At 48.2% G+C, this 24,049-nt stretch overlaps 1 protein-coding gene across 1 annotated transcript in view; it reads right to left on the bottom strand.

Moving 5' to 3' along the window:
• Positions 1-11,977: 11,977 nt before the first annotated feature.
• The window catches only part of KLF7 (Kruppel like factor 7), a 129,948-nt gene continuing 117,876 nt past the window's right edge, over positions 11,978-24,049 (bottom strand). Inside the window, exons 3-4 of the mRNA XM_029069783.1 lie at positions 22,745-22,868; positions 11,978-12,647 (exon numbers count right to left, since the gene is read on the bottom strand). Coding sequence (XP_028925616.1) covers positions 12,596-12,647; positions 22,745-22,868 — 176 coding nt within the window. The 3' untranslated portion in view covers positions 11,978-12,595. The remainder of the gene's footprint in view (positions 12,648-22,744; positions 22,869-24,049) is intronic.

Here is a 24,049-nt window from a genome sequence, read left to right as displayed (position 1 = left end):
GGGGAATAAATACAATTGAACAAACGAATGAATCCTCTCCCAAGCAATGAGAACAGTGCTCTACACACAATAAGCACTCAATAAATACTATTGATTGAACCATCGATTCTGAAGATCTAATGGAAGATCACATCTCTCCTAACCCAAGCATCGTTCTCCTGCGAAACCTTGACTGCAGGAAAGCAGGCACTGTAGCCCTCACCTGACTCAACGTAGCATGAAGGAGCATGAGCGGCTTCCTCGATAACTCGTCCGATCGAGCCCCAACAGGCTCACGTTGTCAGATGGACGGTCTCTCGTTTTCTAGCAGTGCACCAGCCGAAAACATGCATTAGGATCTGAGGGAGTGTTCTCCATTGCCGTTTCTCCTCATCGTGAGGTTTTTCAATAATGCAACCCCTGTATTAGAGGAAAATGAAATGAGACTCCTCTTCCAGGAACAGCGTGGCTCAGTGGAAAGAGCCCAGGCTTGGGAGTCAGAGGTCATGGGTTCGACTCCCGGCTCTGCCACTTGTCAGCTGTGTGACTGTGGGCGAGTCACTTCACTTCTCTGGGCCTCAGTTACCTCATCTGGAAACTGGGGATTAACTGTGAGCCTCATGTGGGACAACCTGATGACCCTGTATCTGCCCCAGCGCTTAGAACAATGCTCTGCACGTAGTAAGCGCTTAACAAATACCAACATTATGATTATTATTATTATCATGCCTCCCAGAGAACAGTGTACCGAGAAACAGTGCGGCCAAGTGGAGAAGAGCATAGGCCCAGAAACCTAGAGACCTGGGTTCTAAACCTCCTCCACCACTTACCTGATGTGTGACCTTGGGCAAGCCACCGAATTTCTGTGACAGTTTTCTCATCTGTAAAAAATAGGGATAAAATACTGGCTTCCCCTATCCCTTTGGCTGTCAGCTGTCCATGGGACTAGGACGGTGACCGATCTGTTTCAAATGTAGCCATCCCGGTGCTTAGGACAGTGCTTGGCACATAGTAAGTATTTAACAAAATTACAATTATCATCATTATTAGAGTTTTGAGTAATTTCAATTTCCCAAGATTACTCAACATTCCCGCCCCCTGGCATTTCAAACTGTCTGCAAACTCGCTCACTGTAGAAAGAGCACAGGCTTGGGAGTCAGAGGTTGTGGGTTCTAATCCCGGCCCCGCCACTTATCAGCTGTGTGACCTTCTCTGTGCCTCATTTACCTCATCTGTCCCGTGTGGGACAACCTGATTGCCTTTATCTACCCCAGTGCTTAGAACAGCGCTTAGCACATAGTAAGCGCTTAACAAATACCATCATTATTATTATTCACTTATCAAAGGGACCAGGGGCTGCCTGGGGCCTTCAGGACTCCCCCTCAGTCTCCAGCCATTCAAATCCGATCTTAGAACTCTGCATTTTCTTCCAAATAAATAGGATATTTTCTGTTCTGTTCTTCACCGTGGTCCCTAAGTGAAAAGCAGGTGAACAATTTTTTTTTTTTTAATTTGGTATTTGTTAAGCACTTATTCTGTGCCAGGCACTGTACTAAGTCTGAGGTAGATGCAAGCTAATAAGTTTAGACTCAGTCCCTATACCACGTGGCACTCACAGTCTTAATTCCAATTACAGAGCAGGGAACTGAGGCACAGAGAAGCAAAGTATCTTGCCCTAGGTCACACAACAGACAGGTGGTGGAGCCGGAATTAGAACCCAGGTCCTTCTGAATCCGAGGCCTGTGCTCTATCCATCAGGCCACACTGCTTCTCAATTGAAGGGGGCAAGAAGAGTGAACTTACCTTTATCAGCCAATCAATGGTATTTATTGAATGCTTACTGTGGGCAGAGCACTTTATAAAAAAGTTGGTAGACATGTTCCTTGCCCACAGTGACCTTACATCTAGAGAAAGAAACAGACATTAATATAAATAATTTACGGGTAAGGACATAAGTGCTACGGAGTTGAGGGTGGGATGAATATCAAACATATTAACAGCAGTGCTATTGCAAGAATGTAGATGGCTACTGTAAACTATGAAAAAATGACTTGTACCCACGTTAAAGGGTTAGGTCTCTGTGGGCAAGGTACAAGATTTGTCTTTACTCTGTACTTTCAAAATGCCTACGTCACTGCTCAATAACTATTACTAGTGCTACGTGTAACTTTAGAATTCCCGCATTATTTTTCACACAGGATTTGAACGGTTATTGTTGACCATTAAAAACCTTTCCAAATTTTAGGGAATTAATAATCAGCCTTCCAACATCAGGAGTCTATTTGGCTACGACTTGATGTGGTGTTTGAAGAAACTGTTGTGTGCGGGTATGTGATGTCAGACCCAGAGGACATTAAAATGCCAGTTTTCTTTACCGTGGGCGTTTGCGAGAACACGGTCCCCGGGTTATGGTTATGGAAGACCTATCTCTCCTTGACTTGCACAGAGCCCGTCACCCCCATCTATCCCCTGAGCCTCCAGCCTTCCCACCCGATGGAGTTTCAGGAGCCGGCTCCTGCTCGTGGTGAAAGAAGCAACGTGGCCTAGTGGACAGAGCACAGGCCTGGGAGTCAGAAGGATCGGGGTTCTAATCCCAGCTCCGCTACTTGTCTGCTGTGGGACCTTGGGCAAATCACTTCCCTGTGCCTCCATTACCTCATCTGTAAAATGGGGATTGATACCGTGAGTCCCATGTGGGATATGGATTGTGTCCAACCTGATTAGCTCGTATCTACCCCGGAGCTTAGTACAGAATCCGGCACATAGTAAATGCTAAGGAAATACCAATTAAATAAAATGGTTTAGGAGGAAGGAGACCAAAAATATTTGCTAAAATGAGCCATTTTGGGGTCAGCTAGGTTTCTGAATCATCCATGTCACTTAGGTCAGCCTCGCAAAGCTGAGGAACTAGAGTAGCCTGGAAAACAAACATTCTCATGCTTGTCCGTCATCATCATCATCATAATAATGACAATAGTAGTGGGACTTGTTGAGTGCTTTCTATGTGTCGGCACTTTACTGAGCGTTGGGGTGGATATAGGATATAGGATAATCAGGTCGGACACAGTTCCTTTCCCACAGGGCTCACGGTCTGAGTAATGGCAATTATTGTGATATTTGTTGAGCCCTTACTATGGGTCAAGCACTTAACTAGATGTTAGGGTAGACACGAGATAATCAGGTTCCCCTTGGGGCTCACGGTCTAAGTAGGAGGGAGACCAGCTATTGAATCCTCATTTTGCGGATGAGGGAACTGAGTCACAGAGAAGTTAAGCAACTTGTCCAAGGTCACACAGAAGACGAGTGATGGAGTGGGATTAGAACCCAGGTCCTCCGATTATAGAACCTAGGTCCTCCGACTACCAGGATTGTGCTTTTTCTGCTGGGCCACGCAAAACCTTCATCAGTGCTGTCGATAATAGTTACTGTGACTGGTGGACTGAGAAGCAGCGTGGCTCAGTGGAAAGAGCACGGGCTTTGGAGTCAGGGCTCATGAGTTCGAATCCCAGCTCTGCCACTTGTCGGCTGTGTGACTGTGGGCGAGTCACTTCACTTCTCTGTGCCTCAGTTCCCTCATCTGTAAAATGGGGATTAAGACTGTGAGCCCCACGTGGGACATCCTGATTCCCCTATGTCTACCCCAGCGCTTAGAACAGTGCTCGGCACATAGTAAGCGCTTAACAAATACCAACATTATTATTATTATTATTGGTTTGAGTGCATTTCCCTTTATTAATAATTAATTTCCCTCCCACCATTCCTCTCCAAACTCTTGGAGCAAACAAGTTCTCTATACTCACTGCCTCTACTTCCCCTCCTCCAATTCTTCCGTTGACCGTCTCCAATCTGGGTTCCACCCCCTTCACTCCACCAAAACTTCCCTCTCAATGGTCACCGTTGATCTCCTTGCCAAATCCAACAGCCTCTACCTCAACCTAATCCTCCTCAACGCCTCCACTGCCTTCAACACACTCAATCACCCCCTTCTCCTGGAAACATTATCCAACCTTGGCTTCACGGTCCTCTCCTGGTTCTCCTCCTATCTCTCCTCCTATCTCTCAGTGTCTTTAGCAGATTTGAAGCTTTATTCAAACAAAGCCCATCTCCTCAAAGAGGGCTTCCCCCATCTAAGTCCTTATTTCCACTTCTCCCACTCCCTTGTGCTTCCCCCTTCTGCTTGGATTTGCTCCCTTTATTTACCCCACCCTCAGCCATACAGCACTTATATACATATCCATTATTTATTTATATCTAGACTGCGATCTCCCAGTGGGAAGGGAATGTGTCTACCAACTCGTGTTGTGCTCCCTCAAGCGTTCCGTTCATTTCTCTCACACAGTAAGCGCTCCATAAATGCGACTGATTGATTAATTTCCTTTCACAATGAGCAGTGAAATATCAGAAAAAGAGCAGAATTAAAGGGAGGAGGAAAAAGATCAAGCAGCCCCTGGGTAGTAAAGAGCAAACAATTATAGCAGTGGCTAATGAGGAATCTGGCTGGTGACTGGCTTTGAAAGCCTTTCTCGAATCTGCTCTCTTCGGTCAAGGGTCCTCCCTGAGGCGCAAAAACAGAAGGGTTGGAGAGTGAGGCGGGATTGGAAACCAGCCAAATCCTGCTTGGGCCAAGTATGCCTGTCATTCTACTTCCTAGTTCAAACTGGGAGCAATGACAAGTTGCTTAAATTGGTGACCGAATTTTGCCCAAGCTCTCGATTTGAGCACTGGGGAAGCTTCCGAAAAGGACTCGTTTTCCTGGAATAGCAAATAGAACTGCTTTTTTCACCTTATTCATTCATTTTTAATTGCTATAAGAACTCTTGGACCCTGGCATTCTTTCAACACTTAGCCGTCTTTTCGTCAGACAGGTTTTCTATCCGGAAACTCAGTGATTCTCTCCTATGAATCAACACCGTATCGTGGCAGGAGTTTGTGTACGCCAGTGAAGCTTAGAACTATGCCATTGAGAGATATTCTCTCACCAGGCTCACCCATAATGGGAAAGGTCTAAGCTGAAGCATCAGACAAAGTTGATTCACCTGTGCTGGGCAGCAGCGGCATGGGAAAGAGTAAAAGGTGGACGATAAAGTGATCAAAATGTTGATCGACGACAACGGCAGAGACTTGAGCTTTCACTGCACAGAAAAAGGCAAAGGTAAACCACTTTTGCATTTTCTTACCAAGAAAATTATATGGATATGCATACCAGAATGACTACAAAAGAGAGAAGATAGGACGTTCTTGGAGAAAATACATCCTTAGAGCCGCTACGGATCGGAAACCACTGGACGGCTTTTGATGATGATGACTCAGTGACTGGCTCTCTCTATGTCAGTCAGTCAACCAATACTACCGAGCACTTCCGTGCGCAGCCCTCTACTAAGCGTTTGGGAGACTACGGAAGAGTTAGTAGTCATGACCCCTCTCCTCGGGAGCAAAAAAATACAAAAGAACTATGGTCCGTTCCTCTCCTCACTGAACCCTCCAGAAAATTTCTGTAACCTCTCTCCAGCCGTCCCATTAATTTGTCACCCCCTCTCTCGAAAGAGAACCACTATAATTTATATCATCTTTCCTTCCTCTCCCCTAACCCAACAAAACTGCTTCATGTAACTGCCCCTTCTCGGAAAAAGAAGGCACAGAAAGAACCCTCGCCCTGGCTCCTCAGAACCTTGGAGTCCCCTTCCTGACGCCAAGAGCAGAGTAGCTCCGGACCCAACGTATGGAAGTCGGCCCTGGGAGCCGCGGAGGTGAGCAGGTTGGATACGGTGACCGCCTCAAATAGGCTCCCAGTCTTAATCCCGATTTTCCAGATGAGGTAACTGAGGCCCAGAGAAGTGAAATGACTCGCCCAAGGTCACACAGCAGATAAGTGGTAGGGCTGGAATTAGAACCCAGTTCCTTCCGACTCCCAGGCCTTGTGCTCTACCCACGAGGTCGAACCGCTTCTCTGACTGCTAGCTGCCTTCAGAAAATCAGGTACATGGGACACACACAGAGCCGTTCCCAGGCCAAACACATTCTACTGTTTATTACACATATTACATTCTTAAATAAAAATGCGTCACATAACATTTTTGCATAGATATCTTACAATATACCAATTTAAAAAAGAATTATGAAACAGACCAGTAACAAAAATAAATTTTTTTCTTCATTAATAATTTTGTAACATTAACATACCACCATCATATAATACAAATAATATTTTTAAATCTTAAGACTTTTTGTACAGCAAAAAAACTTGACAAAGTAATTATATTTATATATAAAAAGCTTAAAAAAAATAAAATGTCAAAAAAAGGCAGAACTGAGGGCTATAAGACTGGGTACTTCTGTGATATATTAGAAATACCAGAGAAGGCCTGAGAGAATGTGACTTGGGGGAGTGTCTCTCCAAACACACTTGTTAGACATATCTGGACAAAGAAAAAGGAAAAGGATAGTGCAAAAAACTGAAAGTCCTTCAAGCTATTTGTGTGTGTGTGTGTGTGGGAGTGTGTGTGCACGCATGCGGGTGTGAGCATTGACAATGCAAAAGAAAAGAAGGAGAGAGGGGACACTGGACGCGGTAGATGGGAAGCAGGGGCCGGAAAAACATAAAACGCTGTTATTCTAACTGTTAGGGTGGGAGAAAAGGAGATCTTGGCCACAGGAATTTTTTCTTCCTTGAAATCAGAAGAAGCGTGAGGCTGAAGAACTGAACGAGGGGGTAGCTTATGCCAGTGTTTTGATATCAAAGCAGACTGAAAAATAAGGAAAAAAACACATCGGGGACCATTTCGGGTACCAGAAACCCTCCTCGACGCTCCGAGATTACTCGCGCTCCGGTTCGGCAGCAGCCAGGAGGTTAAGACGTCACTTCTCTCCCTGTGATAACACACTCCCCGGGGTTGACCTGTCTCAATGAACTGGCAACTGTAAGCAACATTTTCCCCCAAAAGATATTAGGCACTAGTGGCTACTACGCATCCAGGATAGTAGCCCGATCATTTTCCTTCTGAGAAGGTACTGTAGGTACATATGCATACACACGCGTCTGTGGGCATATTCATAGCACCCTAAGAATTCGGAAACGGGGCCTTTTCACGGCAGTAGACAAAAGCTAGAGTCCAAGTAGCGTAAAGGTCTCAAAGCTTACAGTTCAAAAACGTTTGTAAATAGTCCTCACTGTACCGTCCAACATCATTCCTCGTCTCCACTGGAAAATCAAGCAAAACACCGATTGAGAGAGAAGAAAATCGTATCCGGATGTTCTCCAGGACAGAGGTCTGTTGCTGAGGGCAGGGAAGGGGGTAGGGGGGAGATGCCAACAGACTCTCTGCCCAGGTTTTGTATACCTGCTTCCCAAGAACTATAATGGGCATCTAAACACTGAAAGAATATAAGACCCGAAGGATGCACACAAGAGAGTTTAGAGCGGCTTTTCCCATGACCTACCGGGAAACCGGCGAGGGGAATCCGAGAGTGCTAAAAGTACGACTAAAACCCTTGAGCCTCTGGCTGGAAGCCAGGGGACGTGGAGTTATTTACAAGCAAATTTTTGGTTGACTTGGATACAAGCGTCCGTACCTCTCCAGCCCTCCCCTGCCGACGTCCGGGAGCCGAGAGGGAGGCAATTGGCAGCGGAGACGCATTGGCTTCCCCTCCGCCCCGAATCTCAGGCCCTTTGCTTGGCCAATGGAGGCGCCCCCACTTTCCAGAGGTGAATTATTCTTCGGACCCTTGCCCTTCGTTTGGCAGTCGGGAAGAGATTCAGTTTTAGCTTCAGTTTGTGAATTTCAAGCCGTTTCCCCTTTCTAAAAGGAGACTGTGGTTGAGGGGTGGGGGTTGATTTCCTGCCCACTCAACGAGCTTGTTGTGGGCAGGGAATGTGTCTGTTAAGTTTTCCTCTCTCAAGCGCTTAGCACAGTACTTTGCAAACAGAAAGTGCTCAATGAATACGACTGAATGAACAAATGAAGGGTGGCCTGACTTCAAGATGGTGGGGGCCCTTTCGTATCTGGCCGCCCCTCTGCTCTGTCCTGTTCCCTTCCCCGAGACCGTATCACAGAAAGCGGAATCTGGCAAACATCGTTCTCCACTAGGCGCTTTTTGGCGGTGACTTGCACGATACTGCAAGGACAGATTAGAGTCAGTAAAATCAGTCCCCTTGCCTATAACAGCTTGCCACCATGCTTTCTCTCCTTTCCGTCTCAGGGTTGAAGCTCGAAGAAAATTATTAATAATAATAATAATAATGGAAATTGTTAAGCTCTTACTATGTGCCAAGCACTCTAAGAACTGGAGTAGATACAAGTCAATCAGGCTGGAAACAGTCCCTGTCCCACATGGGGCTCACAGTCTTAATCCCCATTCGACAGATGAGGTCACCAGCTAAGGCTATTCATTCAATCGTATTTATTGAGCGCTTACTGTGTGCAGAGCACTGTACTAAGCCCTTGGAAAGTACAACACAGCAATAAAGAAAGACAATCCCTGCCCACAACAGAGGCCGATGACCATAATCGGGTCAAAATCATCCAAAATGCTCATTTTGCCACCGAAACAAATGCAGAACTGGGCTAGGAGCTACTTGGACATCGCGTTGTATATCCCCTTGCTTCCTAGGCTCGGGGAGGCAACCTTTACAAAGGGGCAATAAAACCTCTGAAACCCCATGAGATTGTCTTGTTTTCTTATCTGAATCAGTTAAAGGACTGTGGGGGGGAGGGGGAATAAGGTTACCTTGGTGGTTTTTGCCAGGGAAGAACAACATCTAGTGAGTGTAACAGGGGACCAGGAAATCCATATTTGAATCTTGAACATTTTCTACAATGCTTGGTCAGAGGCTTCAAAATGTCTATTTTTCTGGCGGAAAATCCATCCCAACGGACGTTCATCTGGGCCAATTACTCATTAAAGGGAAGGAGGCTCTGAGGATTTGTACACAATGATCGAGAGACCAGCGACTCTGAAATGCACCGCGGTTCCGGGGTTTCCTTGTCTTTGTCTAACAGCCATGTGGCGGGGATAGGGAAGCCTCATCAGAAAGCAAGAAAACGATCAATGATTCAGAGAAACTCTTTTCAGAAAACTGAATTCTGGGGCCCGGGAGCGGAGCAGATTTGAAAGGAAAGGGCCACGGAATGATATCCCAGGCCCTTCCTCTTCAAGCTGAGCTTCCCCAGAACGTTAGGAAATATTGGGGAGGAGGGAGCAGAGTGAAATGCCACCGGAGGGTTTCGGCTTGGGATTGATTCAGCTTTTTGAAAAATTCACCACTCTACCCTAGGGAGGCCCTGCTTGCCCAAGTTGACATTCACTGGTCGTCTTGTTGACAGATTTGTTTGAGGTGGACACCAGCTCAGTTATTTGCTCCAAAAAAATCTCGCCTAGCTCATGTCAGAACCGACTAATGTTGCCGAGGGGGCCAGCACCCAGCCGGAAGAAGGCTGTTCTAAGCGACACGCATCAGCACTGCCTTCATTCTCCACCTACCCCGACTCTTCGCCTTCATTCTCAAAACAGTCCCCCCTCCCCTGACCATACCATTGCTGGCAAACGCCACCTCCGATAACCATCGAGCGGCAGGCTGGGCCCCTAGAAGGGATGGGGGGCAAAAGGAGAGGATCTCACAGACACACACAGAGAGGAGGACAAATCACCAAACACGTCAGACATTTCAATGGGTTCCAAGAGGCCCTCGTTCTGCCACACTCAAAAGAGATTTCGACAAGACCACAAATGACAACAGGAGTAAATAAGTACTGGTTACCCTTTCGCAATTAAAAATTGAAAAAGAAAACAAAAAAACCAAAACCCCTTTGAGCGCCTTGCACTTCATTGTGGAATTAAAACTGAAAGTCTTTCAGAGCTTTTCTTAATAGCATTTCTAGGGGCAAGAGCAGCTGGAGCTCAGGATGGGACACGGGAGCGGTGGTGACAACCGGGACGACGTGCGCCACGCGGAGAGCCTGGGGTCTCCTGCTGATGGCTGCTCTGGGATTAAAAAGAAAGGAAAAAAATAGGAGGGTGTCTCTATCCTTGCCTAATGTACTGGCTGGGCTCACTACAATTTAATTCAGGTGAGGTTCCACTCCACTCACACACCTGTCCGTCCTCCAGAGAAGATGCTTCAAACATTCAAATGGAATTCCCGTGAAACGCCCCAGTGGCACGGCCACAGAAAGGATTCAAATGCAGAAGTAGAGAACTACGAGATTGTCAGCAAGCAGTGCTCTGGGAATTGTTTTTCATGTCTAGTTTAAATCTTTGGAATAAAATTGATTTTTTTTTTTACCCTCCACTCACGTTTCTAGCATTACCTCCAGCAGATGGGTAGATTTTTTTTTTAAATGCGTGTTTGCGTGTATGTGTGTGTGTGGTGTTTCCTTGTGGGCATTTCCTTTATTTTGGTCCATATCTTAAAATGATTCGATGGGCCAGACCTTAAAAATACCCTCCCTCTGCCCCCCACCCCCACAAGAGCGTTCTGACTGCCAGCCACACAGTGTTTGTGATCGAGAGACTCGTTGGTTCACTCCCAGAAGAGTCGTCGTAACGCAGTGAAATCCAAGGTGCGGAGAGCGGAAGAATCGAGAGCCCGGGATCCTGCCGGCTGCATTTTCGGAGGCGGTCCAACTCGGAGGAGTCCGGCATCCCCCCGCCTCCCCGCCTGGGCCAGCCGCCCCGTCTCGACGGTCGGTCAGTCGAAACGGTTGGAGGAGGGCGAGGGCGAAGACGCTGGCTGGGGAAGAGGAGCGCTAATGGCCCGTGGATCACCGGCCCTTCCGTTTGTTCCCGGACGTGCCTCCAAGGGGATGGTCCCAGAATATACAAAATATACAACCTGTCCTAGTGACCCCCGCCCCCTGGCCACCTGCCTGTGGTGGCCACGGAACGGTCCTAAAAGCAGTCTTTGGAGTGGAGGCCGGCCCCAACTAGCAAGAGACTCAGGGAGGCAGAGACCGGTGAGTGGGAGGGGGTGTGTATGTATGGATGTGTGCGGGGGTGGGGGGGGGAGAGGAAGGACACCGCTTCGGGCCAAGAACCGATCTAGCTGGAGGGCTTCCCCTTGCCGGAGTAAATTCGAGGGCCCCGTTGGTCTAGGATGAAATCGGCCACCAGTTAGGTGCCAGAGGCCCTGGAGGTCAGTGACCCATCCTTCCTACAGAGACCGGCTCCACGAAGAACTCCCAACGCTAACGTCAGCCCATGTCCCACCGTGGAGCTTGACCCTGGAAATCTGTTCTTTGTTTAGACAAGTGGGTTAATCCATGAGTTGGGTGGGCGTGACGGAGAATCTCCGACTGACCCCCACCCCGCCCTCCCTGGAATTGGGAAACATCCTCGCTGCTCTTCCAAGTGGAGATGGAGTGGTATTTTTGGCTTCTGGTCAGGGAACAACCCACACTTAGGTTCAAAAAATTTCAGCTGTCCTCTGAGACAAATGGCGTCTGGGCTGAGAGTCGGTCGCCGGGGGGACGGGGGCGGGCGGGAGAGGCGATGGAAAGCCACAGGATCGGTTGAGGCTTCGGGTGCAGGCCCCGGGTCCTCCGTCCAAACAGAGAGAGTGTCGTGGAGATCGCCAGTCCGGGGAGAAAAGATAAAACATTTCAGCTTCCAAATGAGCTTTTCAAGTTTTCATTAACCAAAGTCAGAGAGAGAGAGAGAGAGAGAGAGAGAGAGAGAGAGAGAGAAAGAGCGTGTGTGAGTTTAAAAAGAAAATAATCTAGCTACGGCAGTCACGGGAGCCCAAAGGGGATACACTGACTCCTTTTGGGGACTTGATTCTCTTGGCCACTTGAAGTCATGCTAGAAGATTCCGAAATCCCTAGTGCATACGGTGTGCAAACGTCAAAAGAGGACGAGAGGAAGATTCCCCCTTTGTGAATTCTCTACCCCGTTGGCCAGAGTCTCCTGCCGGTAAGGCCATTGGTGTTGACTTGAAAGGATCTCGATAGCTCAGTCCTATGAAGAACCAAAACGGATCAAAAGGTCCGTGAGGAAGTCTGACGCATTGAATGTTACGATTTTTTTTTTTCTGAGACACAAAGGACAAAGGAACCGAGAGGTTAATTTTGGCTACCAAACTGGGATTTGGTTTTCTAGGTCATTTTTTTCCCACAATTTAAAAAGAAGCGTTAGTGCTACGGGTGTGCAACTTGCAGATGATGTCATCTTCTGTCAGGCTGCACCGAGAAGCGAGTTAAATGAGCCCCTCTTTCTGTTGTCCACCTGCAGAGAAGCCACATCCATTGTCTCTGATTTCCATTGGCAACAGTAGGAAACCGTTCCAACGGCGCTGAAGTCAGCAGCCAGTCAGCCTGGCTCAGTTCACCCCGATTCCTCTTCCATCTGGCTAGGGCAAGGCATAAGGAACGGATGTGGATAATTTCAAGTCGAGTCGAGTGCATGGTAGGGTGTGAGTGTGTGTGTGTGCGTGTACGCGCGTGTGTGTACGTGTGTATGTGCGCGTGGGAGTGCGCGTGCGTGCCTGTGTGCAAAGAGGTTCACTCGTGAGCTCTTTCTCTTTTCTCCTGCAAGGCAGTGGGGTTCTGACTTGGGTCCAGACTCCTATTGTGTGAGTCTTCCCTTAGGCAACAGCCAGGAGGAGGTGTCTCTGGTTTTTAGGGATTTAGATATGTCTCTTCATATGGAGGGCAAGGTGATCAGATCTGGAAAAACACCTGGAAAACGAGAAACAGAAAATGAATGGGACCATTATAACTCTTCTCTCCCCAGACCACATTCGTTCATTAATTCGTTCAATGGTATTTGATGAGCGTTTACTGTGTGCACAGCACTGTGCTAAGAGCTTGGGAGAGTACAATCCAACAATAAGAAGGCACATTCCCCGCCCACAACGAGCTGACAGTCTAGACATGCTCAGGCCCCCTGATCTAAACCCAGTGGCACCTTGTGCCAAATGGGATAATAATGGTATTTGTTAAGCGCTTACTAAGTGCAAAGCACTGTTCTAAGCACTGGGGGGATACAAGGTGATCAGGTTGTCCCACGTGGGGCTCACGGTTTTAATCCCCATTTTATTCATTCATTCAATAGTATTTATTGAGCGCTTACTATGTGCAGAGCACTGTACTAAGCGCTCGGGATGAGCAAGTCGGCAACAGATAGAGACAGTCCCCGCCGTTTGACGGGCTCACGGTCTGATCGGGGGAGACGGACGGACGAGAACGATGGCGATAAATAGAGTCGAGGGGAAGAACATCTCGTAAAAACCGATGGCGACTAAATAGAATCGAGGCGATGTACAATTCATTAACAAAATAAATAGGGTAACGAAAATATATACAGTCGAGCGGACGAGTACGGTGCTGTGGGGATGGGAAGGGAGAGGTGGAGGAGCGGAGGGAAAAGGGGAAAAAGAGGGTTAAGCTGCGGAGAGGTAAAGGGGGGATGGCAGAGGGAGTAGAGGGAGAAGAGGAGCTCAGTCTGGGAAGGCCTCTCGGAGGAGGTGAGTTTTAAGTAGGGTTTTGAAGAGGGAAAGAGAATCGGTTTGGCGGAGGTGAGGAGGGAGGGCGTTCCGGGACCGCGGGAGGACGTGACCCGGGGGTCGACGGCGGGATGGGCGAGACCGACAGATGAGGTAACTGAGGCACAGAGAAGTGAAGTGACTGGCCCAAAGTCACACAGCTGGCAAGTGGCGGAGCCAGGATTAGAACCCATGACCATTAGAACCCATGACCAGTGACGATTCTACTTCTGATGATTCTACTTGGCTCGTTTCTGAGGGCAGGAAGGGCCCTACGAATTGATGGCCTTTACTTCTCTTGCTCAAGGAAGCCAGACTGCAAGCCCTCAGTACCGTAAGCTCACTCTGGGCAGGGAACGTGTTTACCAACCCTGTTTTGGGTTGTTGTTTTTTTAAATTGTATCTGTGAAGAGATTCCTGTGCACCAGGCCCTGTACTGGGCACCGGGGTAGACATAATAAGCTAATCAGGTTGGAAACAGTCCATGTCCTACGTGGGGCTCACCGTCTTAAGCTTCATTTTACAGATGAATTAACTGAGGCAGATGAACATTCAGTGATTTGCCTTAGGTCACAGAGCAGATAAATGGAGGAGCTGGGATCAGAACCCTAGTCCTTCTGACTCCCAGGCCCATGCCCTATCCACTTGGCCATACCGCTTCTCTAACTCCGTTATATTTTACTCTTCCAAGTGCTTAGTACGGTTCTCTGCACACAGTAAGCACTCAATACATATGACTGGTCGATTGATTGATGGGGGCTGAGGTGTGGGGGATTTTGGTTTGCTGAATCAGCTCAAGGCAGGGCTCCAGGGAGGGGATGGGGCAGGAATCCGGGGGTCAGCCAGCATCCATTGTACACAGGGGACCCTCTAGACCGCAAGCTCACTGTGGGCAGGGAATAGGTCTGTCTATTGTTATACTGCACTTTCCCAAGCGCTCTGTACAGTGCTCCGCATACGGTAAGCGCTCAATAAACACAACTGGCTGACTCTGCAACCGGTACGGAGCCTTGGCATGCTAGAGAATCTTGGTTATGCTGGAGGGTGGATTTGTGTGCTGGCCTGGGAATACACCACTCAATTCATCAAGTAATGATATTTATTGAATGCCACTATGTACAGAGCACCGTACTAAGCACTTGGAAGAGCACAAAACAGCAGAATCCCTGCCCATAATGAGTTTATGCTCAATAATAATGATGATGATAATTATGGCATGTGTCAGGCGTTTACTATGTGCCAAGCACTGTTCTATATGCCGGGGTGGATACAAGGCAGTCAGGTTGTCCCACGTGGGGCTCACAGTCTTACTCTCCATTTTACAGACGCGGAAACTAAAGCACAGAGAAGTTAGGTGACTTGCCCAAGGTCACTCGGCAGACAAGTGGGGGAGCCAGGATTGGAACCTGCGTCTTCTGACTCCCAAGCCCGGGTTCTTTCCACTAAAATACAGGGTCAGTCAGTCGGTCTGGTGCTTGGGGTGGCTCCAGCCCAATTCCAATAAATTACTGGACCTTCATTAGGCCAGACTCTGTCTCCCCTACTAGACTGCATGCTCTTTATGGTCAGGAAACACGTCTTTTACTCCTATAACCTTTTTCCAAACACTTAATACAGTGCTTTGCACACACAGAGGTGCTCGCTAAGTACCACTGATTGACTAGGAAGCAGCATGGCCTACAGGAAAGAGCATGAACTTGGGAGGTAGAGGACCTGGGTTCTAATTCTGGCTCTGCCAGTTGCCTACTGTATGCCTCAATATCCTCATCTGTGCAGTAGGGATTCAATACTTATTCTCTCTCCTAGACTTTGGGCCCCAGGTGGGACAGGGACTGTGTCCAACCTGATTACCTTGTGTCTACTCAAGTGTTTAATACAGTGTTTGGCCCATAGTGAGTGCCTAAAAAAAATACTACAATTATTATTATTATTATTAGTAGTAGTAAGTACAGTCTAACAGAGTACTTACTATAAGCTATAGCTCACCTTGGGCAGGGAACAGCTCTACCAATTGTTACACTGTGCGCTCCCAAGCACTTAGTACAGTGTTCTGCACATAGCGGGCACTTAATAAATACGACTGGCTGATTAATTTTAGTACTAGTTCATTCATTCAATAGTATTTAGTGAGCGCTTACTATGTGCAGAGCACTGTACTCAGCGCTTGGAATGGACAAATCGGCAACAGATAGGGACAGTCCCTGCCCTTTGACGGTCTAATCGGGGGAGACAGGTAGACATGAACAATGACAATAAATAGAGTCAAGGGGAAGAACATCTCATAAAAACAATGGCAAATAAACAGAATCAGGGTGATGTACATCTCATTAAACAAAATAAATAGGGTGACGAAGATGTATACGGTTGAGCGGACGAGTACAGCGCTGAGGGGGTGGGACGGGAGAGGGGGAGGAGGAGAGGGAAAGGGGGGAGAAGAGGGTTTAGCTGCGGGGAGGTGAAGGGGGGGTAGAGGGAGCAGAGGGAAAAAAAAGGGGGGAGCTCAGTGTGGGAAGGCCTCTCGGAGGAGGTGAGCTCTAAGTAGGGATTTGAAGAGGGGAAGAGAATCAGATCGTCGGAGGTGAGGAGGGAGGGCGTTCCGGGACCGCGGGAGGACGCGGCCCGGGGGTCGACGGCGGGACGGGCGAGACCGGGGGACGGCGAGGAGGTGGGCGGCGGAGGAGCGGAGCGTGCGGGGTGGGCGGTGGAAAGAGAGAAGGGAGGAGAGGTAGGAGGGGGCGAGGGGATGGACAGCCTTGAAGCCTAGAGTGAGAAGTAGTAGTAGTAGTAGTAGTCATGAGTTTGAATCCCGGTTCTGCCACTTGTCAGCTGTGTGACTGTGGGCAAGTCACTTGACTTCTCGGTGCCTCACTTACCTCATCTGTAAAATGAGGATTAACTGTGAGCCTCACGTGGGACGACCTGATGACCCTGTATCTCCCCCAGCGCTTAGAACAGTGCTCGGCACATAGTAAGCGCTTAACAAACACCAACATTAGTAGTAGTATTGGTAATAGCATCGATCGGTCAACCATCTTTTCTCTGCCCTGAGGGGCTACACTCCTTCCCCCCATCAAATGCTATCCTGGTTATTTTTTAATTAAAGGATTTTGTTGGTTGGCTAACCCCAGCAGAAAATGCCTTACATTTCACCTAGAACACCCGACTGGCGGATTAGCTTTTATTTCATTCTCTAAGGCCTAAAAACGCCCAGCCTCTAACGATAGAGTGAGCGTCCTTCCGACTGGCTTCAAGACGGCTCCGGCACCGAGTAATCGGACCGACTGCCCTTCTCAAAACCTCTTGCCTGACAGTCCGGCCTTTAACTGAGACTAGAGCAGTCACTGCCAACTCTCCCGAATCCTGGACAAGGAGACGCACGGATCATCACGTGCTTCACCCCAGCCACGCAGGGTCATGCCGGGACGACATAACCACTGTTCTGCAGATGCCTATCCAAGGCCACCAGAAGCTAGAACGTTCTCTGTTGTGGGGAATGATTCCTGGTGCCCCAGTATGTTCCAGAACTTTTGCCCGCCCCGATCCTTATTCGTTCGTCCATTCATTTAATTGAATTTATTGAGCGCTTATAGAGCAAAGCACCGTACTAAGCGCTTGGGAGAGTACAACAGAACAGTAAACAGACCCATTCCCCGCCCCCAACGAGCTCACTAGCTAGAGGTGGAGACAGACATTAATACAGGTAAATAAGCGACGTATTTATTTATTCCTTGTGAATGCCGAGCGTGATTTGTCTGCTGTATGCCCCGAGGCAACTCACTTCACTTTTCTGGGCCTCAGTTCCCTCATCTGTAAAATGGGGATTAACGGTGAGCCCCATCTGGGACGGGGAATTTGCCCATTCCGATTTGCTTGTATCCACCAAGGCAATTATTACAGTGCCTGGAACATAGTAAGTACTTAACAAATGCCATGATTATTATTGTTATTATTCTGAGCCACCAAACCTGGCAGCAGGAGGTGAAGGGAGGCTGGATGTTTCAATGTAAAATATTGGACGTGACCCATATTGGACCCTATCTGTACTAGATCCATAACACTAGCTGACTGACACCCGCTCTCCCTACCCCGACTCCTCTCCCAACCCGCTTCTCCCAACTGAAGACTGGCATCGATAATGATAAAAATAGAAATGGTGCTTGTTAAGCGCTCCCTATGTGCCAAGCACTGTTCTAAGCACTGGAATAGGTACAAGGTGATCAGGTTGTCCCATGTGGGGCTCAAAGTCTTAATCCCCATTTTACAGAGGAGGTAACTGAGGCACAGAGAAGTGAAGCGACTTGCCCACGGTCACACGGCTGATAAGTGGTGGATCCGGAATTAGAACCCATGACCTCTGACTCCAAGCCCGTGCTCTTTCCTGGGGGGAAGCAGCGTGGCGCCGTGGAAAGAGCCTGGGCTTCGGAGTCAGGGGGTCAGGGGTTCGACTCCCGGCTCTGCCACTTGTCAGCTGTGTGGCTGTGAGCAAGTCATTTCACTTCTCTGGGCCTCAGGTCCCTCATCTGTAAAATGGGGATTAACTGTGAGCCTCACGTGGGACAACCTGATGACCCTGTATCTACCCCAGCGCTTAGAACAGTGCTCGGCACATAATAAGAGCTTAACAAATACCAACATTATTATTATTTCTGCTAAGCCACGAAATTCTCAACCCAAGACATCCTCCATATCTATAGACCTTCTGCATGGAACCATCGCCCCATCCTCCGCCAGCTTCTCCTGGGAATCTAAGAGTTAACCGGAGCGCAAGTCTGCGGTCATGTACGACGGAGGTCACGGAGCCACCAGGAGCACCGCCTGCAAGGGAACGGTGACTCTCCCAAGTGCTTAGTCCAGTGCTCTGCACACAGGAAGCACTCAACAAATGACCCACTGATTGATGGGCACTTTACTCCACTGAAATGCCCCATCAATTCCTCACCTAAGCCGTTCTGTAATTCTGCTAGGAAAGCACCTGCTTTAGATCTTCACCTTGACTGATTTTCCCATTACTGGGGCTAACTCTAAGAACGAACCTTTGGTCTCTTGGAAAAAAAAAATCTTCCAGTTAGCTCGGTTTTGAAACAGGCCCAAAAACATTAGTAAGGGTAATTAGCTCATCAAATCATTAATTACATCTTCCCACGCTCCCACTAAGATCTAGTCACAACGACTCATTTCGGCTCAATTTACCATTGTTTAAAGCTAAATAAACAATAACCACTGAGAAACCTGGTTCCGCCCCAGCAGATCTTGACCTTCAGACTGGGGAGGGCAAAAGGGAAGGAAAGGGAACAAAGAAGGACGTAGTGGCATGGCAAAAACCAAAGAGATGGCTTCTCGTGGAGCTTCAGATGTTCGAAATTCTATTAGACCACCGGGTCACCAATTGCAGACTCTTCTTCCTGCCAATGCAGGATTCTACTAGCAAACCTTTTAGCCTGGCAGTGGGGCGGAGAGGTTACAGCTAACCTAGTGCCGGGGATGAAAGATGGTCTATATCCCTGTGATGTGATCCAGAAATACAGGCTCCCGTAGGCGAGGCTGTGTTTCTACGACTCCAGACACGCTGTGTCTTCCTGATGTTCTGCGCCGAGTAGGTGCTCAGTAAATACTCTAAACGGATCCCTCTAGACCATAAGCTTGCTGTGGGCAGGGCCAACTCTGTTATATTGTACTCTCCCAAACGCTTATTCATTCACTCATTCCTATTTATTGAGCACTTACTGTGTGCAGAGCATTGCACTAAACACTTGGGAGAGTACAATGTAACAGAATGCAGACACATTCCCCGTCCACAACGAGCTCACAGTCTAGAGGCGGAGACACACGGAGATGGTGAGTGCTCAATAAATAGAACCGAGTGATTGGTCGAGGTCTCAATCTCATGGCGGGGAAATGCCTCAGTTGACCTCGGCCACTGCTTTCCATCCTCCATCGGCTTCTAGACGGCTCCTGCTCCAACTTTACAATATGAGGAAGGAGACTGAGTCTCCTGTGGGCCAGGAACTACACTTCAACCGATAGCCTTGATTCTCTCTCCAACACTAGTGGAAGAGCACAGGAGGACCTGAGTTCTAATCCCGGCTCTGCCGTTTCTCTACCGTGTGACTCTGGGAAAATCACTTCACTTCTCTGTGCCTCAGTCACCTCGACTGTGAGCCCAATGTGGGACAGGCACTGTGACCAACCCAATTACCTCGTATCTATCCCAGCACTTACAACAGTGCCTAGCACATAGTAAGTGCTTAACACATGCCATAATTATTATTATCATTATTACTTAGTCCACTGCTTTGGACACTACATGGCTTGAACGTTGTCCCTTCTGAAAACAGATGCTGAATCGCTGCAAAAGACCATCCCAAACCCTGTGACTTTTAGCGGCTTAAGGACTGAGGCGTGGTCGAGGCCTTTCAGAGAGATGGGGTTCCCGGAAAATATTTTCAACCACCGTCAGGTTTGCATAGGCACTGTACGTTGCATAAAACAGAGAGAGATTTCCACGTCTCTGGGGTTCACCGGCTAAACGTGAGCCAACTGGGTAGTGCTGACGTTTAAGGAGCAACCAGGTCAGTGTGATGCATGAAAGTAATCACCCAAGGAGCCGCTCAGCAAGCCACCCAGCAGCTGTCCGCGGAGGCAACCATGGCCGCTCTCTCTCTGTTAGCGTATTGAAGCATTTTTTCATCAAAACTAAGATACTTAGTGTTGCATTCAAAAGATGGCTGATTTTCTTAAGCTTCTTTTCTAACAGAGAAACGGGATTAGAAGGCTAACCCGCTCCAATGCGAGCACATTATTGGATTACGTCAAAACCCGGTTGAGGCTTCCCCCTAGCCGGCAGGCCTCCAGCTGGGGATCCTGGGGTTGACGGTTGCCAGTGCTGTCAGTGTTTATCCCGAGGGGAGTTGCTGCTGCTGTTGGTTCTTCCCATCTCCCCCGGTGCCTAGGGCCAAATTCTGAAGGTCTGAAATATGGAAACTTTTTTTTTAAATCCTTCCTCCTGTCCCTCTTGAATCTTTTGGACTTCCCAGTCTCATTTATAGGAGAAAGAACAGGAAAGGACTGTGTTGCGACTTGACTTTCTAGTATCTATCTCAGGGCTTAGTGCGGTGTTTGACTGTACATTTGTTAAGCACTTCACAGATGCCACAGTTATACTTTCCATTATTACTGTGGGCTTATTCTGTGCGGAACACTATAGTAAGCACTAAGGAGAGTACCATAGAGTTAACAGACACTATCCCTGCCCTCAAAGAGTTTAGAATCCAGCAGAAGAGAATGTGCAAGTGGCATGACCTCTCAATCCGTCAATCATTCAGTGGTATTTATTAAGGATTTACTGTGTGCAGAGCACTGTACTAAGCACTTGGAAGAGTACAATACAATAGAGTTGATAGACACATTCCCCGCCCACATCATGCTTACAGTCTAGAAGGGGAGACAGAAGACAGACATTACTATAAATAAATAATTTATAGAATATAATTTATATTCATTCATTCAATAGTATTTACTGAGCGCTTACTATGTGCAGAGCACTGTACTAAGCGCTTGGAATGTACAAGTCGGTAACAGATAGAGACAGTCCCTGCCCTCTGACGGGCTCACGGTCTAATCGGGGGAGACGGACGGACGAGAACAATAGCAATAAATAGAATCAAATGCACGTAAGTGCTGTGGTCTAGTGGAAAGAGTCAGGACATCTGGGTTCTAATCCTAGATCCCTCTGCCACTGACCTGCCTTGTGACACAAGGCAAGTCATTTAACCTCTCTGTGCCTCAATTTCCTCATCTCAAAAACTGGAATAGGATACTTACTCTCCTATCCACTTAGGCTGTGATTCCTGTGTACAGCATGGACTTTTTCTGATCAAGTTAGGGGTATCTGGGGTACCCACTCCAGAGTTTAGAACACTGCTTAGCACTTAATAAATACCATACCATAAATCAGGGAGTGAGAAACTTCAGGGACCTCATTCTTTACGGAACTATAGATTGTTTTAACAGAAGGTCTGGTGTGCTCCCATTTCCAGGTTTCGCTCAATCAATCAACGGTATTTATGGAGGGCTTAGTGTGTGTAGAGGACGACACTAGATGCTTAGTTCTTAGAAGTCGAGGAGAAGCGGCTAACAGCCTCACTCGTCACCAATACCAACGACAAATCACGTGGCAACGGGGATCAAAGACTTATTTGGGTTGGTACGGAGATGGAGACTCAATCGATCGATCGCTAGCATCTATTAAGTACTTACCGTGCACAGAACACTAAACCAAGTGGGTCGGAAAGTATCACAGAGTTAGTAGACCCGATCCCTGCCCTAGAGGACCTTACAGTCTAGTTGGGTTCAAAGACCGAGGCATGTCACCTCGCCTTCTCCGGGGAAAGGCAGCTCTTCACCTTCTTTTTCTCTTCTTTCTAGGAAAACGCTCAAGAGGCCACAGCCACTCTACTGACAAATGGGGAAGCTATGGGTTGGGACTTTGCACAGCACCTTTCATTCATTCGTTCATTCCACTGTATTTTCTGAACTCTTACTGTGCAGAGCACTGTCCTAAGCACTTGGGAGAGTACACTATAACAATAGAGAGACACATTCCCTGCCCACGACGAGCTTAGAGTCTAAAGGGAGAGGCACCGATTAATATAAATAATAATAATCACTGTGGCATATGGTAAGTGCTTACTGTGTGCCAGGCACCGTACACTGTATACACGGGGGTGTATACAAGCAAATCGGGTTGCACGCGGTCCCTGTCCCATATGGGGCTCCCAATCTCATTCCCCATTTTACAGATGAAGTAAGTGAGGACCAGAGAAGTGAAGTTACTTGCCCAAGGTCACACAGCAGACAAGTGGCAGATCTGGGATTAGAACTCATGAGCTGACTCCCAGGCCGACGCTCCATCCACTACGCCACGCTCTTTCAAATAAATATTAATTAGGGTGCTATACGCGCATAAGTGTTGTGGGGCTGGGAGTGGGGGGATGAATGAAGGGAGCAAGTCAGGGCAAGGAGAAAGGAGGCAGGGCACGGCAGAAAGGAGAGGGAGAAGAGGAAAGCACCCGGGGGTGCTCAGTATATTTGAGTGGCCTCGATTGCCGGAGAGGCATCCGTCACCAAATACCCAGAAATCCTGTGCCAGTGTCTTCTGTGCCCGGGGCTGTCGGGTCATTCTCGCTCCGTAGATACAGCCAAGGGTGTTTTCTTTCTCCAGTTTCCCTCTAGCCCTCTTCCAAAGTCCCCACGAAATGGCCCGTGAAAGCCCGGGGTGCCGCTCTCCTTTACCTGTCACAATGGTTGCATTTGAAGGGTTTCGCCCCCGTGTGTTTCCTGTAGTGTCGTGTGAGCTCATCACTTCGTGCAAAGCGCCATTCGCATCCTTCCCACGAACATTTGTAAGGCTTCTCACCTGCAGGAGGAGAGGAAAGAAACACCATCAGCAATGGTCCTGGCAAAATGGGCGGCCGGCTGGCTAACAGGTAGAACACACAACCGATCGACTCTTGGTAATAATGATAATAACGATGATGACATCAGTGCTTGTTAAGCCTTTACTGTGTGAAAAGCCCTAAGTGCTGGAATAGATACAAGCTTATCAGATTGGACACAGCCCCTGTCCCACATGGGGCTCGAGGTCGTAATCCCCATTTTACAGGTGAGGGAACTGAGGCCCAAGTGACCCAGCAGACAAGCGACAGAGCCAGGATTAGAACCCTGGTCTTTCTGACACCCAGGCCCATGCTCTATCCACTAGGCCATGCTGCTTCTCTAACTGAAAGGGATATGACCCAGGTGGTCCCAAAAGGCTTTTCTGAAGTCAACAAAGGTGCAACTTTTCATCCTTGGCCCCGAATCTGCACGCTAGAGCCACCCTGATTGAACTTCCTGATTGAGAAGCAGCGTGGCTCACTGGAAAGAGCACGGGCTTTGGAGTCAGAGGTCATGGGTTCAAACCCCGGCTCTGCCACTTGCCAGCTGTGTGACTTTGGGCAAGTCACTTAACTTCTCGGTGCCTCAGTTCCCTCATCTGTAAAATGGGGATTAAGACTGTGAGCCCCACGTGGGACAACCTGATTCCCCTGTGTCTACCCCAGCGCTTAGAACAGTGCTCGGCACATAGTAAGCGCTTAACAAATACCAACATTAATTAACTTCCCCCGGGAAATTCAAAGGGGGAAAACCGGCATGAGAATGAATGCAATTCTTCATTAAACTTGCCCTACCACTTCCGTTTCTGACACCAAACCAAACTCACGTGCACATTTCAAGCCCCGTGGAAGACCAATCTTTACTGAGAAGAATAACAAAAAAGGAAATATGCTCAGGATCATAGGATCAATCAGTGGTATTTCTGAGCACTTACTCTGTGCAGAGCATTGTACAGAGCCCTTGGGAGAGCGCAATACACCAGAGTTGGTAGATACAGTCCCTGCCTACAAGGAGCTTACAGTCCAGAGGACTTTGCCATCATCAATCCATTAATAATTTTTATTAAGCACTCCATGCAGAGCACTCTACTAAGCTCTTGGGAGAGTACGATGGAGTTTACAATTTAGCGGGGGTGATATTACAGGTAGGTGGAAGCAACAG

This window comes from Ornithorhynchus anatinus, chromosome 7 (genome assembly GCF_004115215.2).
Source record: "Ornithorhynchus anatinus isolate Pmale09 chromosome 7, mOrnAna1.pri.v4, whole genome shotgun sequence".
Lineage (NCBI taxonomy): Eukaryota > Metazoa > Chordata > Mammalia > Monotremata > Ornithorhynchidae > Ornithorhynchus > Ornithorhynchus anatinus.
Note: the sequence above shows the minus strand (reverse complement) of the source record. Positions and strands in the feature narration are given on the sequence as shown.